The following is a 13,590-nucleotide window of genomic DNA, read 5'->3' on the forward strand; positions in this document are numbered from 1 at the left end:
ATTGACCAATCACAGTCGATTATTCTTCTCACATTCGACTGTGACTGGTCAATTTCTTACTCTTACTTCTTATTCCGTGTATTGTAGACGGGCCTTTATGGAATTAATTCGGAATAGATTTCGATCGAAAATATTCCGTAGAAATTTTTCTAAGAAAGTACAACAGAAATCTCGGAAATAGTCAAATAATTCGATTGAAATCGAATCTATTTCGAATAATTCCATATATGTACGTAGTTGTCGGCCGGTGCTAACCTAGAACTAACCTACCCTACCTACAAATACAATTTTTAATAAAAGAAACAATTCTATCACATAATTTCTTTCTAAAAATTGAACAATCTCTTGCTTGTTTCTCTTGTCATTAATATGAATATGGAAGACTTTGAAATGAATTTGGAAGAGGATTTGGAAGTCACAGAATCTGAAGCATCAGAAGCGCAAATCGTCACATGGAGAACATTGATAGATCCATGATAAAAATACAAGGGTATGCTCATCAATTGTCTAAAACTCGTTCAGCTTGCGCATGTCCTTGCCTACGTCATATTCGGGTACGCGTTGATTGGTCGGTTCTGATTCGGGTGCAATCGGTGGTTATCGGTCGTAATTTATCATGGCGTCCATGGCGTAGTGCACGTTGTCATCGGTAGAAGTTAATGTTAAAAATATTTTCACGATGACCTGCATAGTGAAAGGATGCGGCAATCATATGAAAAAAACAAAAAAAACTGAGGGAAGTAAAATTAAATATTTTACCTTTCCAAAACAATCTGAAATAGCTGAACAGTGGCGTAAGCCACTCGTTGTGACGTAAGCAAGGACAAAAATCTGATTGGTCATGCGCATGAGCATACCCTTGTCTTTTTATCATGGATAGATCTAGTAAGAGAGAATCCTATATTGTATGAAAAAAAACAAAGGTTACAATAAAAAAAGTGATAAGTATCTAATATGGACTCATATTGGAGCCTTGTTAGTACCACCAATGACTGGTAAGTACGATGTAGATAACAATGAAAAACAAGATTAGAGTTCTTGTATGTATTTCTGTCCTTGTAATATACTGTGTTTACAGGACTCGCTACAGAAAAGGAATTTTACCGTTTGCGACAGAAATTTGGAAAAGAAAACTGAAAGATTCTGCAGTCGCAAGCATGATCTGGTGCAGGTGGAAATGATACTGCATATAAGTCAAATTGGATATTATATAATGATTTAATGTTTCTTGTTGACCACATTCAACCTAGACAGTGAGTAATCATGCAATGGTTGTATATTATATACAGATTATGTTAGAGTTTATGTTTAAGATTATCATATTTATGTAGAACAACATCAAACTACCGGCATTCTAAACCTATACATAACAAGGCTTCGAATTTATTAAATTCATTAGCCTCACAGCGACTTATTTCAACACCACCATGTACATCATCACAAAGTAATTCTGATAACAGCTCAGATGTATTGAATATGTTTGAATTCTTTACAGGTAAACAATAATGAAATGGAATTGTTATTAAGTATACTGCAAGTTATTGTGCATACTCATGTTCTATATTTATTCTGGTTTAGAATCTTCAAGTAAGGATGAAGAGATGTTCTCTAAAGTGAATTCTAAGGACTCATCAAGTACACTTGCTTCAAGCAATTTATCGATTTTGTCAGACAATGTTCTGCAAGTGTATTGAAAGCTGCAGCCTCTAAAATTGTTCCCAAGAAACAAACATCATCAGATATTAAGAAGAGAAAACGTGACTTAACTGATGAAGAAGATGCAATAATGCTACAATCTTCCAAGAATATTTCTTCGCTGGCCAATACATTGGAGACTGTGCTAAAGAATTCAACATCAAAGCAGCTGGCTGTATCTGAAGTGACTTCTGAAGTACAAACCATGATGGGAACCATAGCCTTGGGATTGAACAAAGTTCCTGTGGAATACCAGATGGATTGTCTTATACATATTCTCTCCAGCATTAATGATTTTGCAAAGAAAAAATCGTAACATTTGTTATTGAAAATATTGAATAGTTAATATTTCTCAGTGATAAAATACGTTTAAAATGTTTAGTAAGTTTTTAATTTTTTAAATTTTTGTACGGAAAGCATTTAATATAAAAATCTTTCTCTGTGATAAAACATGTTTAATAAGATTTTATTTTTTGTTATTTTTATACGCAGAGCATTTAACATATGAATCTTTCTTTGTGATAAAACATGTGTTTAACATGTTTAATAAGATTTTATTTTTTTATTATTTTTATACGCAGAGTATTTAATATATAAATCTTTCTCTGTGATAAAACATATATTTAAGAGTAAGTTTTCTATTTTTCTTTATATGCGGAATGTTTATTTAATAATGTATGAAAAATAAACTTATAAACCTACTTTGTGGTCACACCATATTTCAAATATTTGCGCTATGTACAATTCTTACTTTTTTAAGTTTTATATGTAAAGCATTTAATAATGCTTGTAATAAATGTATGGATACTTTAGTTAAGAAAACATTTGAAGCAGAAATATTAAAGAATATTAATTAAAAAGATTAATTAAGATAAATCTTGAGAGATATTCATTTTTAATTAAATTCCTTATTCCATGCTAATGAAAAATCAAGTAAACAGTGTTTATGTAATTTTATTAATAGTAAAATAATACAGCACGAAGATCTGAAATATATTACCTAGTCATATTAACTTTATATATGTATGTGTATGGAAAATATACATTGCATATCAAATTTATGGCTACCGTAGGTATATATTTAATTACACTTTCTTAGCTTTCTGTTTTTATATATCGCCTTCGCTTTTGATCTTCAATCGAATACATTTATAAAGTGACAAGTGACAATTTGAAGTAAAAATATTAATAAATATTACTGGACAATTTGCAATATATACATTGCAAACCGTATTATTTTATTAGAAACAATTTTAAGCCATTTTCAAGGATTGTATAAATTAGAAAATTTAAAAAGGGCAAAAAAGTGTGTTTACTGTAATATAATTATACTAATAATTATTAAATTATTCTACATTAACGTGAATGCTTCTTTTGGTACATGTTATTCTGTTGTTGAATCTTTCATTATCATATCACAATATATATTGTAGACAAAATATTATAATTCTGTTATATGTATAAATTAAATTGGATATCATTTGCGGATTAATTGTAAAACTCTAAGTATTCATTAAATTAAACAAATAATAATACAACTTCTCTCTCTCATACATAGTTAAAGAATTTATCAATTAATACAATTTTCTTTTTAAATCTTTTCAGAATATGTTAAAGTAATATTTTCTCTTTTACGTACAAAAAGTAAATTTTGCAATAGTTTAATAATGCTACTTATAATATACAATGTCTGGCAATAGGATATAACTACAACTTTGTACTGTGGTCTTTTTATATGTCCTTAGCCAAATAATAAGTTTTTAATAACTAATCTTTCGATAGTATAACTATATACATCTGCTAATTAACGTCTAATATCTGCATAAATAACGTCGAATTTAAATATATTAGCTTGTTCATTTGTTTTTAATTAAACTGGCACATTTATAAAGTGACCATAAAGTGCCCTTTCATTTTGCCAAGGTGCTTGCTCTTGACCAATTTCAGAAACAAAATATTGCTTTAAGTAATTTCTCATTCCGTTTGCAACGCGACTACTTCTATTTGCACCTACTCTACCTAAGTTGTAAAACAATGATTGACTAATCCGTGTTTCAATTTCATCATTGTGCTCAGTATTCCTAAACTGAGGGCAATATTCAGAACGACTACATGTAATCAAAAAATTATGTAGACATATTATGGCTTTTACAATCTGTTCAGCATGTTCTGGGGAACAGCTTAGACATGAAAGTAGAATTTCCCATTTTATTGTCAGAATTGCAAACGCGTTCTCAATTGTTCTCCTGGCTCTTGACAACCGATAGTTGAAAATGCGTTCCTCATCAGACATTCTTTCATTTTTCTTAGGAAACGGTCTCATCAAGTACTTCCTCAATGGAAATGCTTCATCAGCAACAAAGACGTAGGGAAATGGAACATCTATACCAGGGAGTGAAGAAGGTGGTGGTAAATTAACTTCTCCTGCTTCTAAATCCTGCACAAAATCCGTATTGTTCCAAACACCACCATCACTCACTGATCCTACAAATAAAAATATGATATGGGTTACTTACAATACGCTGCATTTTATTTAGATAATCAAGATAATAAGATGCACTATTATATATTGTATACATACCATATTGTCCAATATCCACCCATGTAAACTTATACTCTGCATCGCAAGCAGCCATCAACACAATGCTGAAGAATTTCTTATAATTAAAAAACTTGGACCCTGACATGGGAGGAGCTTTAATGCGGATATGTTTCCCATCAATGGCACCAAGACAATTAGGAAACTGCCATTTCTCCATAAATCTATTCGATACTTCATTCCATGAATTATGATCCATTGGGAGAAAAATGTGTTTGCAATGCTTCCCAAATCGCTACAAGTCTCAGAAATGATTTTATGTTGATCTTCCTATGCGGAACTCATTGTGTTTGCTCAAGATAGAATCTCCTTGTGCCAGATATCTAAAAATAGTAGAATTGTATCAAATACCGAATTTCAATATAAAATAATTTCCTGAATGCTCACAAAAGGGTCACTTGTAAGCGTAGCTTAGGATCTAACGGAGTCCTCCGGCTTTGTTTCTGCAATTTATCTTGCACTTGATCAAGTAGCCAATTAAACTGCTCGGGCCACATTCGAAAAGTACGATAGAATTCCTCGTGATCTTGGGTCCCCATTTTTCTAATAAGATTTAAAAGGAAACCTTGTTCATCTTTATTTCGATTTACAGGACGGACCCACCATCTTCTTCTTCCATGGCCACGTCCTCTTTGTTTTCGTTGTTTCCATTGTAATGTCAAATGCTGATGACACGCAATGAGGAACAAACTTGTCGCAATTAATTGATGATCCATTCTCTCATGGCAAATAATAACCTATTTAGCAAGAACTACAGCAAGAACTTTTTGAAAGGATCACGTTTTCTCTTCTTAATATCTGGTGGTGATGTTTGTTTTTTGGGAACAATTATAGAGGCTGCAGCTTTCAATACACTTGCAGAAGCATTGTCTGACAAAATCGATAAATTGCTTGGAGCAAGTGTACTTGATGAGTCCTTAGAATTTACTTTAGAGAACACCTCTTCATTCTTACTTGAATATTCTAAACCAGAATAAATATAGAACATGAGTATGCACAATAACTATCACTTGCAGTATAATTAATAACAATTCCATTTCATTATTGTTTACCTGTAAAGAATTCAAACATATTCAATACATCTGAGCTGTTATTAGAATTACTTTGTGATAATGTACATGGTAGTATTGAAATAACTTATTGAACGATGACAATGCCATCTCTACCCCGATTTCTACTCCTCTGTATTGTAGACGAGCGTAAGCTCCTTATTCTTTGCTCCTTAAACCTACTCTTACTTCTTAAGCCTATTCTACAATTACGTAAGCGTAGTTGTAAGTGATTGTAGTTGTAAGAATTGACCAATCACAGTTGAATACTCTTCTTGTATTCGACAGTGATTGATCAATTCTTACAACTACAACTATTTACAACTACATTTACGCAATTGTAGAATGGGCTTTAAACCAAGCTTACTACGTGTATTGTAGATGGGCCTTTTTTTGAGGTTATAGTCTGGGCCATTCTCACGCGAAGAAGTAAGCAGGTTAAAGTTATATGTTAACATTTTTTATGCGTAAGTTTAAACATTTTAATTGCATATAATGATATATTTGTGATATAATGATATGATATTATAAGACTTCTGTAGGAAAAAGATCTTTCCCACTATGATAATGTAAGATTTATAATTAAATCTAATCCACTTCTGAGAGTATATGATTATACTCGATAATTTACACTGTTATACCAGGATATATCTCTCTTTAGGAGATTACCGTGATATAACTAGATATATACATATATTTGTCAGGAAAATCCTTAATAGGAGTAATAAAGGAGTATCTAGAAGGATGCGTAACAAACAGTCACGGTATAATTAACCCGATCACTGTCTTTATTAACACACACAACTACATTGATACAAAATTAAATGCACTTTCGCGTAACAATGACGGAATTCTTTTGGTGATATACGACTATCGAATACTAGATAAATCTATTCCGAAATCCAATGAACATCTCGCCCCGTGAGCCGTACTTGGCCGTACTCCGAGACCCTTTATTCTCCGCTGAGATCTCTTACGTACAGTGATGCCAACTATTGAAAAACATTATCTGCTAGATTCTACTTGAAAAACCGCCAAAAACCGTCAGATATTTATATATGTTTATAATCACTTTTACGCACGCATTTATATAAGATGAGTGCTAGAAAAGAATGATACATACATATATATATATATATATATATAATTATTGATTTTTTAATAGTATAATTGTAAAAGAAATTTCATTATGTAAATGAATTTGTTGGTTAAAATTTACGTAGTATCACAATTTATTTTGCGAAAAAAGGCTACAATAATCGTCACGTTAAATGAGTACTCGCTATCGCTACAGGTAGCAATGATTACGCAGCTTTGTATAGTAGACTCTAACCACGGTTCCATGTGGAAACCAGTTTTAAACGATTGAACTAAAACGTAAATGTTTAATATATTTAACAAAAACGTAAATATTTAATCTATTCTTACATATATATTAAACTGTATTTTATACTAAAAATTAATGTAAAACATGTAAGGCCGGAATCAGACTACGCATTGAAGAATGAAAAATTGAGGTTTGACCAATCAGAACAAGAGCCAGAATTTTTTCGTTCTCATTGGTGAAATTTCAATTTTTAATTTTTAATTTCAATCTTCAATGTATAGTCTGATTCTGGTCTAAAAGGTCGCACTATATCTCATTCAATATCGATCCATTCATCGTCTTCAAAATCAGTGTCCTCAATGACGTTATCATCCTTGTCATTATATGCTGTACTAGTCCCAATTAATTTTATGTACGAAATTGGTATCTCATAGTTATAACAACATTTATCATGTCTTTTTAGACCATATCTATAAACAATTACTATTATTTAACATTTTCTGTATTTTAATTGGTCCAATTAAGACTGGCAATCCTATTGGTTGAATCTTAAGATTAAGACTAATTTTAGGGTTAAGACCGAAGCATAAATCAGGCATAAGTATCCATCTGAGCTTTAAAAAATCGTCAAAAAACGCTAAAAGGAAAATTAAATCCCGTCAGAATTACCGCTAGCCGCATTTCTTAAATTTTGTACCTAGACGACCCTTTAAAAACGCTAGATCTAGCTGGAAAACCGCTAAATTGGCATCACTGCTTACGCATGCGGCGTGCGCGGTGACGTCGCGTGCTCCGATTGGCTCTGGAGCAACAGAGTGCTGTGATAGATGTCAGCAGTTCGCGGGGAGAAGAAATAAGTCGAAAGCTCTAGAATGTTCTATATGATTCTGGAACTTTCTTACAATATGAACATGAATAATATGATAAGATTTTGTGATATGATTGCATATAATGATATTTTTATGATTATATTATTTTCTCTTTAATTAGCGATATGGTACGAAAATGCTCAGTCCCGGACTGTCCGGTACGTACAGGACAGAAAATTTATATGCCATATTTTCCCAAAGATACTAAGTATCGTAAAATAAGGAAAGAAAAAGTGAATCGAGGTCCAAATTGGTCTCCTGGCAAGACTGGAGTTCTTTGTGAAGTAAGTGTAAACTTTAAATTTTTCCTAATATTTGTTTTACAATATTGTATGTATAATTACATATATATATGCATAAACAATTGTTTATTTATAGTTTATTTCTTTTATTTATAATTTCATTTTGAACAAGATCAATTTGAAGAAATGAGAGTTGATGGGAAAAAAAATTAAAATCACATGCTGTGCCTACTAAATTTGTAACAAGAAAGAATCATAGCCTAACTGAGCATTCCTATGCAATCAGTTGACAACCTTTTAGTGATTTGACTAATTCAAGCAACAGACCTGATAATCTAAAAGAAAATTCAACGACAATTCTGTAATTAACTTACTATAATTAATTGATAATAATTATTCACACCGCGCACATACTTTTTCATGCTATCTAACCAAATGATAATATAATTAATTAATAATTTAATAAATATTTTATTAAATCTAATTTTGCAGCCAACATGAACTCCGTCTGCAGGAATGTGGTACTTCATCTGCCTCATTATAATCATCAGCGGTCTCATCAGAATCAGTTCCATCACCGGTCTGAACAGAATCGGTTCCATCACCGGTCTTAACAGTGTCTGAGACATCTTCACTACCATCCATTTCAGCAATATCTGTTCCATCACCGGTCTCAACAGTTGAACCTTTGAAAAATGCAAAGAAATACCTTGCTATTATCCAAAACAAACTGAAGGAAGTAAAAGAAGAAAATCGTATTTATAAACGAAAAGTTAAATTTTTAGAGAGACATCTCGTTGATATTAAAAAAATGCAGGTTCTAAAGCGTAAACTAGTTAAAACAACGGCTGGCACCCAGTTGGACACGGTTCAATTGGACACGAGCCACTCACAGCGCTTAAGACTACAAAGCTCCTAAGCACTGGTCGCTGTGATTGGTGGTGTCCAATCGAGCCGTGATTAATCGGGATCACCCCAGATAGAGGCTTTAGGTCGGAAGTCCTGTGTTTGAAATGGAATACCAATACCATTCGAAAAGGGCTTATCCTGAAAAAAAAATGTGGGACTAAAGCAGGCCTGTCCAACATTGCTCATGAGTCGAAAACGCTTCCCCCACTCCATCATCTCAGTAGAGCAAGACGGAGCGAAAACAACAAAGAATAAGCGCCAAGGTTCCGCCTGAATTCAGGTCTGTCCGAGATTCATAGAATAAAGATTCATAAAATGTATAGACAGACATGATTGATCAAATTAAAGGTAGAAACGTTTGTGATTAAATTTTATTGTAATTTTTGGGTGTCACTGCTGAGCATAATAAACATAATAAAAAACAGCTACTATAATTGTATATTGAGAAATGGGTTCTTCCTTGGCTCCTTTAGTCTCTGAATCTCGGACAGACCTGAATTCAGGCGGAGCCTCTACGGAGAGGGGGAAGCGTTTTCACGAGCAAAGTGTTGAACAAGCCTGGACCAAAGGATATTCTCATGTCGTAAATGAGACACACTTATTTCCTTCCGTCCGTACTCTTCAAAAACAAGTCCAACATTTGAAATTCGACAGTGGAATTTTAATGGAAGTTTTTGATATACTATCCATGGAAATAAAGAAAATGAATAACAAGAACGAGAGAGACAATGTTCTATTATGATGGACGAAATGGCTATTACACCTGACGAAAGATTAAACACCAGTTTATACAAGTGGGTGGGGCAATCAACATTTTCACCTCATTCTGGCATAAACACAAAAGCTATTGTCATTATATTGACTGGCTCTTCTATAAGATGAAAGCAAACAGTCACATGATTCTTGACAAGATCTATGAGTGACGAAGTAAAAAAGAAAAATAGAACCGAAAACTTAACAGGAAAGGAACTTCGTAAAATAATAGAAGATGTCATTAAAAAAACAGAAGAGATAGGCCTTTTTGTGAACTGCATTACTACTGACATGGGCTCCGACAATCAAGCTATGTGGAAATCTTGGGGTATCCATGGCAGAAAGGGAGAGAATGTTATTAGCTCGATTGTTCATCCTTGTCGTCCAAATGATAGATTTTACTTCATATCCGATCCATATTTTAAAAAATTTTAAGCTTATGTTACAAACAATTCAAATTATTAAATTACCTTTAGACGTTGTTGCGGAAGCCCGCCTCCCTACTAATGAAGTGAAATATTCACATATTATGGATCTTCAGGAACATGAATCTAAATTTGAACTAAAAGTGGCTTACCGTTTAAAAAAAGCCCAGTGTGCAATGTTCTGGACATTTTGAGAAAATGAAAGTGCAGACGGCAAAAGATGTGATCAACAACAAAACAAGAACCGGTTTGAAGTTGCTTGCAGAGTACAAACATGATCCAACCTATCTCACAACAGCATGGTTCGTTGACTTCAGTAATCATTTCTTCGATATCATCACAAGCAGAAATTACAAAATGGCTTTGAGTAAATACAATACGGACGTATATCTCTCAACTCTAGATCACATAAGAAAATTCGAACATATAATTCACAATATGTCTGTTGGAAAAGGAGCGTGGAAACCATGTAAAACAGGTATTCGCATCCTTTGTTCTTCTGTTGTGAATCTACAAGAATATTATTTAAATAAAGTAGGGTACAGTTTCCTTCTGTTAGGTCGTTTCACCCAGGATAGTGTAGAAAATCTTTTCTCGTGCATAAGATTGGCTCAGCCTCTTCCAAATATAATTGCCTTCAAACAGAATTTTAAAGTAATTACAATTGCAGTTTTGTAGTACTATAAAGGATTCTAGTTATGAAACTGATGAAGGATACTTGGCAGGTGATTTCCTTACATATTCAAAAAAAGAGCACGAGATTAGAAGACTGACAGAGATACAAAATGAAATTATTGAATTAGCAGGTATAACATTCCCTCGGTTAAGAGATGAAGATTCTGGATGAGTAAGAATGGTTTTATCATTTATGATATGGTCGGAGCTGTACTAAGAAGTGTAAAGAAAAGTTACAAATCTTGCGAAACATGTATTAATTCTGTTCTCTGGCACGAAAATAAATCTCATCCATTCAATTTAGTAGTGCAATTAAAAAACTATACTCCTGGTGCTCTAGTAGAAGTATCTCATGATTGTTTCAAAGCTATAATGAAATGTGAAATTACATTTCGAAAAATAAGATTTGTTTTACTGAATGCAAAGAATATTGACATTGTACAATGTTTCACGGAAGGAATGCTATATATTTGGGAAGGAAATAATATTCCTGATTGTCACAAGATTACAAGGAAAATATTATATCGTTTTATCAGAATGAGAAGTAGATTGTATGGTTTGAAACAAAGAGAGAATATTGCTGCTTTATTTTCCAAACAATCAAAACTTACCAGTAAAAGTATTGCCATGAGAGAATCAATAAAAAATAAAGAAATAAAGAGAAGTTCCTTTATATCTCAATAGATAGCGATTACTATATTAAAGTCTTCTCTCAGTCTTCTCTTTTAATGAAATAAGGAAATTTTATTTTGAACTTTGTATGTGATATCTTACTTTCTAGACTTTTTAAAAATAATTATAAGCAATTAGTGTTACAAGAAAAGTTGTGATATTAAATAAATAATGCCAAAGGCATAAACAGTTCCTAAAGTTTATTTTAATAATATATTTCTTTTCGATATAGATAACAAAAAAAACTATAATTTTATCGTTTCTATAAAGTTTATTTGTTTCCATGTTTATGATTTAATACATGTTTAAATAGAAACATTGTTTACGTTCAAATGTTGAAAGATTGAAATATATGATTTATTTTTTACAATTTAAAAACTTTCTTTTAACGTGTCCTTTTCCCTCATTATAATTATATCTAAAAATAGAACAAATGATGGAAAAATAAAAATGTTAAGCCAGTAGCATATATAAAATGTTAGAAATAAATAGTAAGCAATTTTTTTATTTATTACTGTTTATGTTATTACTTTATTATTTAATTGTGATTAATTTATTTACTAATATATCTTCGTGCTTATGTTTTTGTATGTGCCACTAGTCTTACTTGAGAGCATAATTTATTCAATTTATTTTTTCACCTATATTTTTGACTGTGCACGTATAATTCTTCGCTGTATATGTGCAACTTTATGTTCCAAACGAGTGTTCTCTCTTTTAAAATATTCAAGAAGTTTCTTACTTTTTTTCACTTCAGCAAGAATATCTTCCATTTGAATTGAAACTGGATTGCAACTATTGTTGATTCTATTTATTTCTCCATCAATATAAATTATATTTTTCTGATTATAACTCACTTCACTGTTGCTGCATAATTGCTCTCGAACAGTATGCTGACTAAATTATGATTATTGGTATTATAGAAAGCCCTGATTACTTGTTCGTTAACAGTAGATGCTTCACAATTATAATTTTTTTCAATATTTCTTGAATATAAGAACATAATACTGCAATCGTACCTGCAATTATACAATATCTTATTTTCAAACATTTCTGTTTTAATTTATAAATAAACTCACAAACGACTTAAAAATTACTCCATTTCAAAGTTAGAATACTCCATAGATTAAACCATATAAAATTCTATCTATTATACAGAATTATTTGAGTAATGCAATAATCATATTTTTTTAAATTTTGTCAAGAATCTTTACCATCGAGTAAAATTTTACTCCGTTAACAGCAGTACAAATTTAGAGGTTATGGTGATACACAAAAGCGATTATAATGACAATTAATCAACTGACTTATTAGTACATAAATATATTCTCTCTAAAGAATTGATAAGATTCATTTAAATATTAGGTGTACAACTTTGCTTCCGCCGTTTTCCTAGAGATGGCTTTAGCGGTAAGTAGTGGTCGAAATAAATAGATCATAGACGTCATACATTAAACTTGGGCATCTGTCAACATAACCCCATAGAAACATTAGTCGATTTGTGTTTGCATCATAAAGTTATTCTCGATTGTCAGTTTACGAGCCAAATTCTCCTCATTTGCGGGAGGTTTCAATTTTCTGTTTCAATATGAAGAAATCTGTGGCTGAGGCTCATTGAATGCTCTCAAATACTTATAGTGAGGCCGCTGTTAGTGAAAGAATGTGTCGTGAGTAGTTTCAATGCTTCAAGAACGGTTATTTTGACATCGAAGACCAGCATAGCGGTGAAAGAGAGATTTTTAAAGATGCAGAATTGGAGGCATTACTTGATCAAGACTCGTGCAAAATCAAGAAGAATTGGCACGATCATTTTGAGTGACTCAACAAGCCATTTCAAAAGCCTTAAAGCCATGGTAATGATTCAGAAGCAAGGAAATTGGGTGCCGTACGAGTTGAAGCCGAGAGATGTTGAACGGCGTTTGTTTGCTTGTGAACAGTTGCTTGAAAAGCAAAGACGGAAGGGATTTCTGCATCGCATTGTTACTGGAGACGAAAAATGGGTTCATTACGATAACCCCAAGCGCAGAGAATCATGGGGAGTACCCGGCCATGCTTCTACGTCGACGGCCAAACCGAATATTCACGGCTCCAAAATCATGCTCTGTATTTGGTGGGACCAGCTCGGCGTAGTGTATTATAACTGTTAATGCTAGTTAGTTGGTGAACGTGTTAGGAAAAATAACTGCTGCCGATCGAAGATGGTTTTTGTGTTTATTGCTTCTACTGTTTGGCAAAACATCAAAACGTAATCGTTCTTACAACTCGCTCGCTCTAGACCACCATTTTCTCTCGCATACACAGCGCCGCTCGCTCCCCCTCCTCCTGCTCATCTTGCGCAAAGTGAGTGCGCCGCGTACTTCCCGATAGCGCCAAAT

The 13,590-nt window shown here is 32.6% G+C and overlaps 2 protein-coding genes across 3 annotated transcripts; one reads left to right on the plus strand and one right to left on the minus strand.

Annotated features, from left to right (window-relative positions):
• The first annotated feature begins 931 nt into the window (after window positions 1-931).
• Window positions 932-1,904, plus strand: LOC108765496 (uncharacterized). The gene is made up of 4 exons (XM_018514251.1): window positions 932-995; window positions 1,079-1,253; window positions 1,332-1,495; window positions 1,579-1,904. The coding sequence occupies exons 2-4, from the start codon at window positions 1,222-1,224 to the stop codon at window positions 1,692-1,694; spliced, it is 312 nt and encodes a 103-aa protein (XP_018369753.1). The 5' UTR covers window positions 932-995; window positions 1,079-1,221; the 3' UTR covers window positions 1,695-1,904.
• A 1,487-nt stretch (window positions 1,905-3,391) lies between these two features.
• LOC108765494 (putative nuclease HARBI1) lies at window positions 3,392-5,595 on the minus strand. Of its 2 annotated transcripts, XR_001940323.1 has the most exons (4): window positions 5,347-5,595; window positions 4,682-5,257; window positions 4,277-4,617; window positions 3,392-4,179 (listed from the first exon to the last, which is right to left on the minus strand). XR_001940323.1 is itself a non-coding variant. In XM_018514249.1 (2 exons), the coding sequence occupies exons 1-2, from the start codon at window positions 4,491-4,493 to the stop codon at window positions 3,566-3,568; spliced, it is 831 nt and encodes a 276-aa protein (XP_018369751.1). In that variant the 5' UTR covers window positions 4,494-4,552; the 3' UTR covers window positions 3,392-3,565. The 2 variants fall into 2 exon arrangements, 1 of the variants encoding a protein (XP_018369751.1); XM_018514249.1 differs by lacking the exons at window positions 4,682-5,257; window positions 5,347-5,595 and having other exon boundaries at window positions 4,277-4,552.
• Between the last annotated feature and the right edge of the window lie 7,995 nt (window positions 5,596-13,590).

The sequence above is a fragment of the Trachymyrmex cornetzi genome, unplaced genomic scaffold, assembly GCF_001594075.2.
Source record: "Trachymyrmex cornetzi isolate Tcor2-1 unplaced genomic scaffold, Tcor1.1 scaffold492, whole genome shotgun sequence".
Classification (NCBI taxonomy): Eukaryota; Metazoa; Arthropoda; class Insecta; order Hymenoptera; family Formicidae; genus Trachymyrmex; species Trachymyrmex cornetzi.

Bases quoted from the DNA above. Each gene is read 5' to 3' on its own strand.
- LOC108765496 (XM_018514251.1), top strand. From the start codon at position 1,222: ATGTTTCTTGTTGACCACATTCAACCTAGACA. The intron at 1,254-1,331 runs GTGAGTAATCAT...ATATTTATGTAG, and splicing joins GACCACATTCAACCTAGACA to AACAACATCAAACTACCGGC. The intron at 1,496-1,578 runs GTAAACAATAAT...ATTCTGGTTTAG, and splicing joins TATGTTTGAATTCTTTACAG to AATCTTCAAGTAAGGATGAA.
- LOC108765494 (XM_018514249.1), bottom strand. From the start codon at position 4,493: ATGGATCATAATTCATGGAATGAAGTATCGAATAGATTTATGGAGAAA. The intron at 4,180-4,276 runs GTATGTATACAA...TTTTATTTGTAG, and splicing joins GGTGGATATTGGACAATATG to GATCAGTGAGTGATGGTGGT.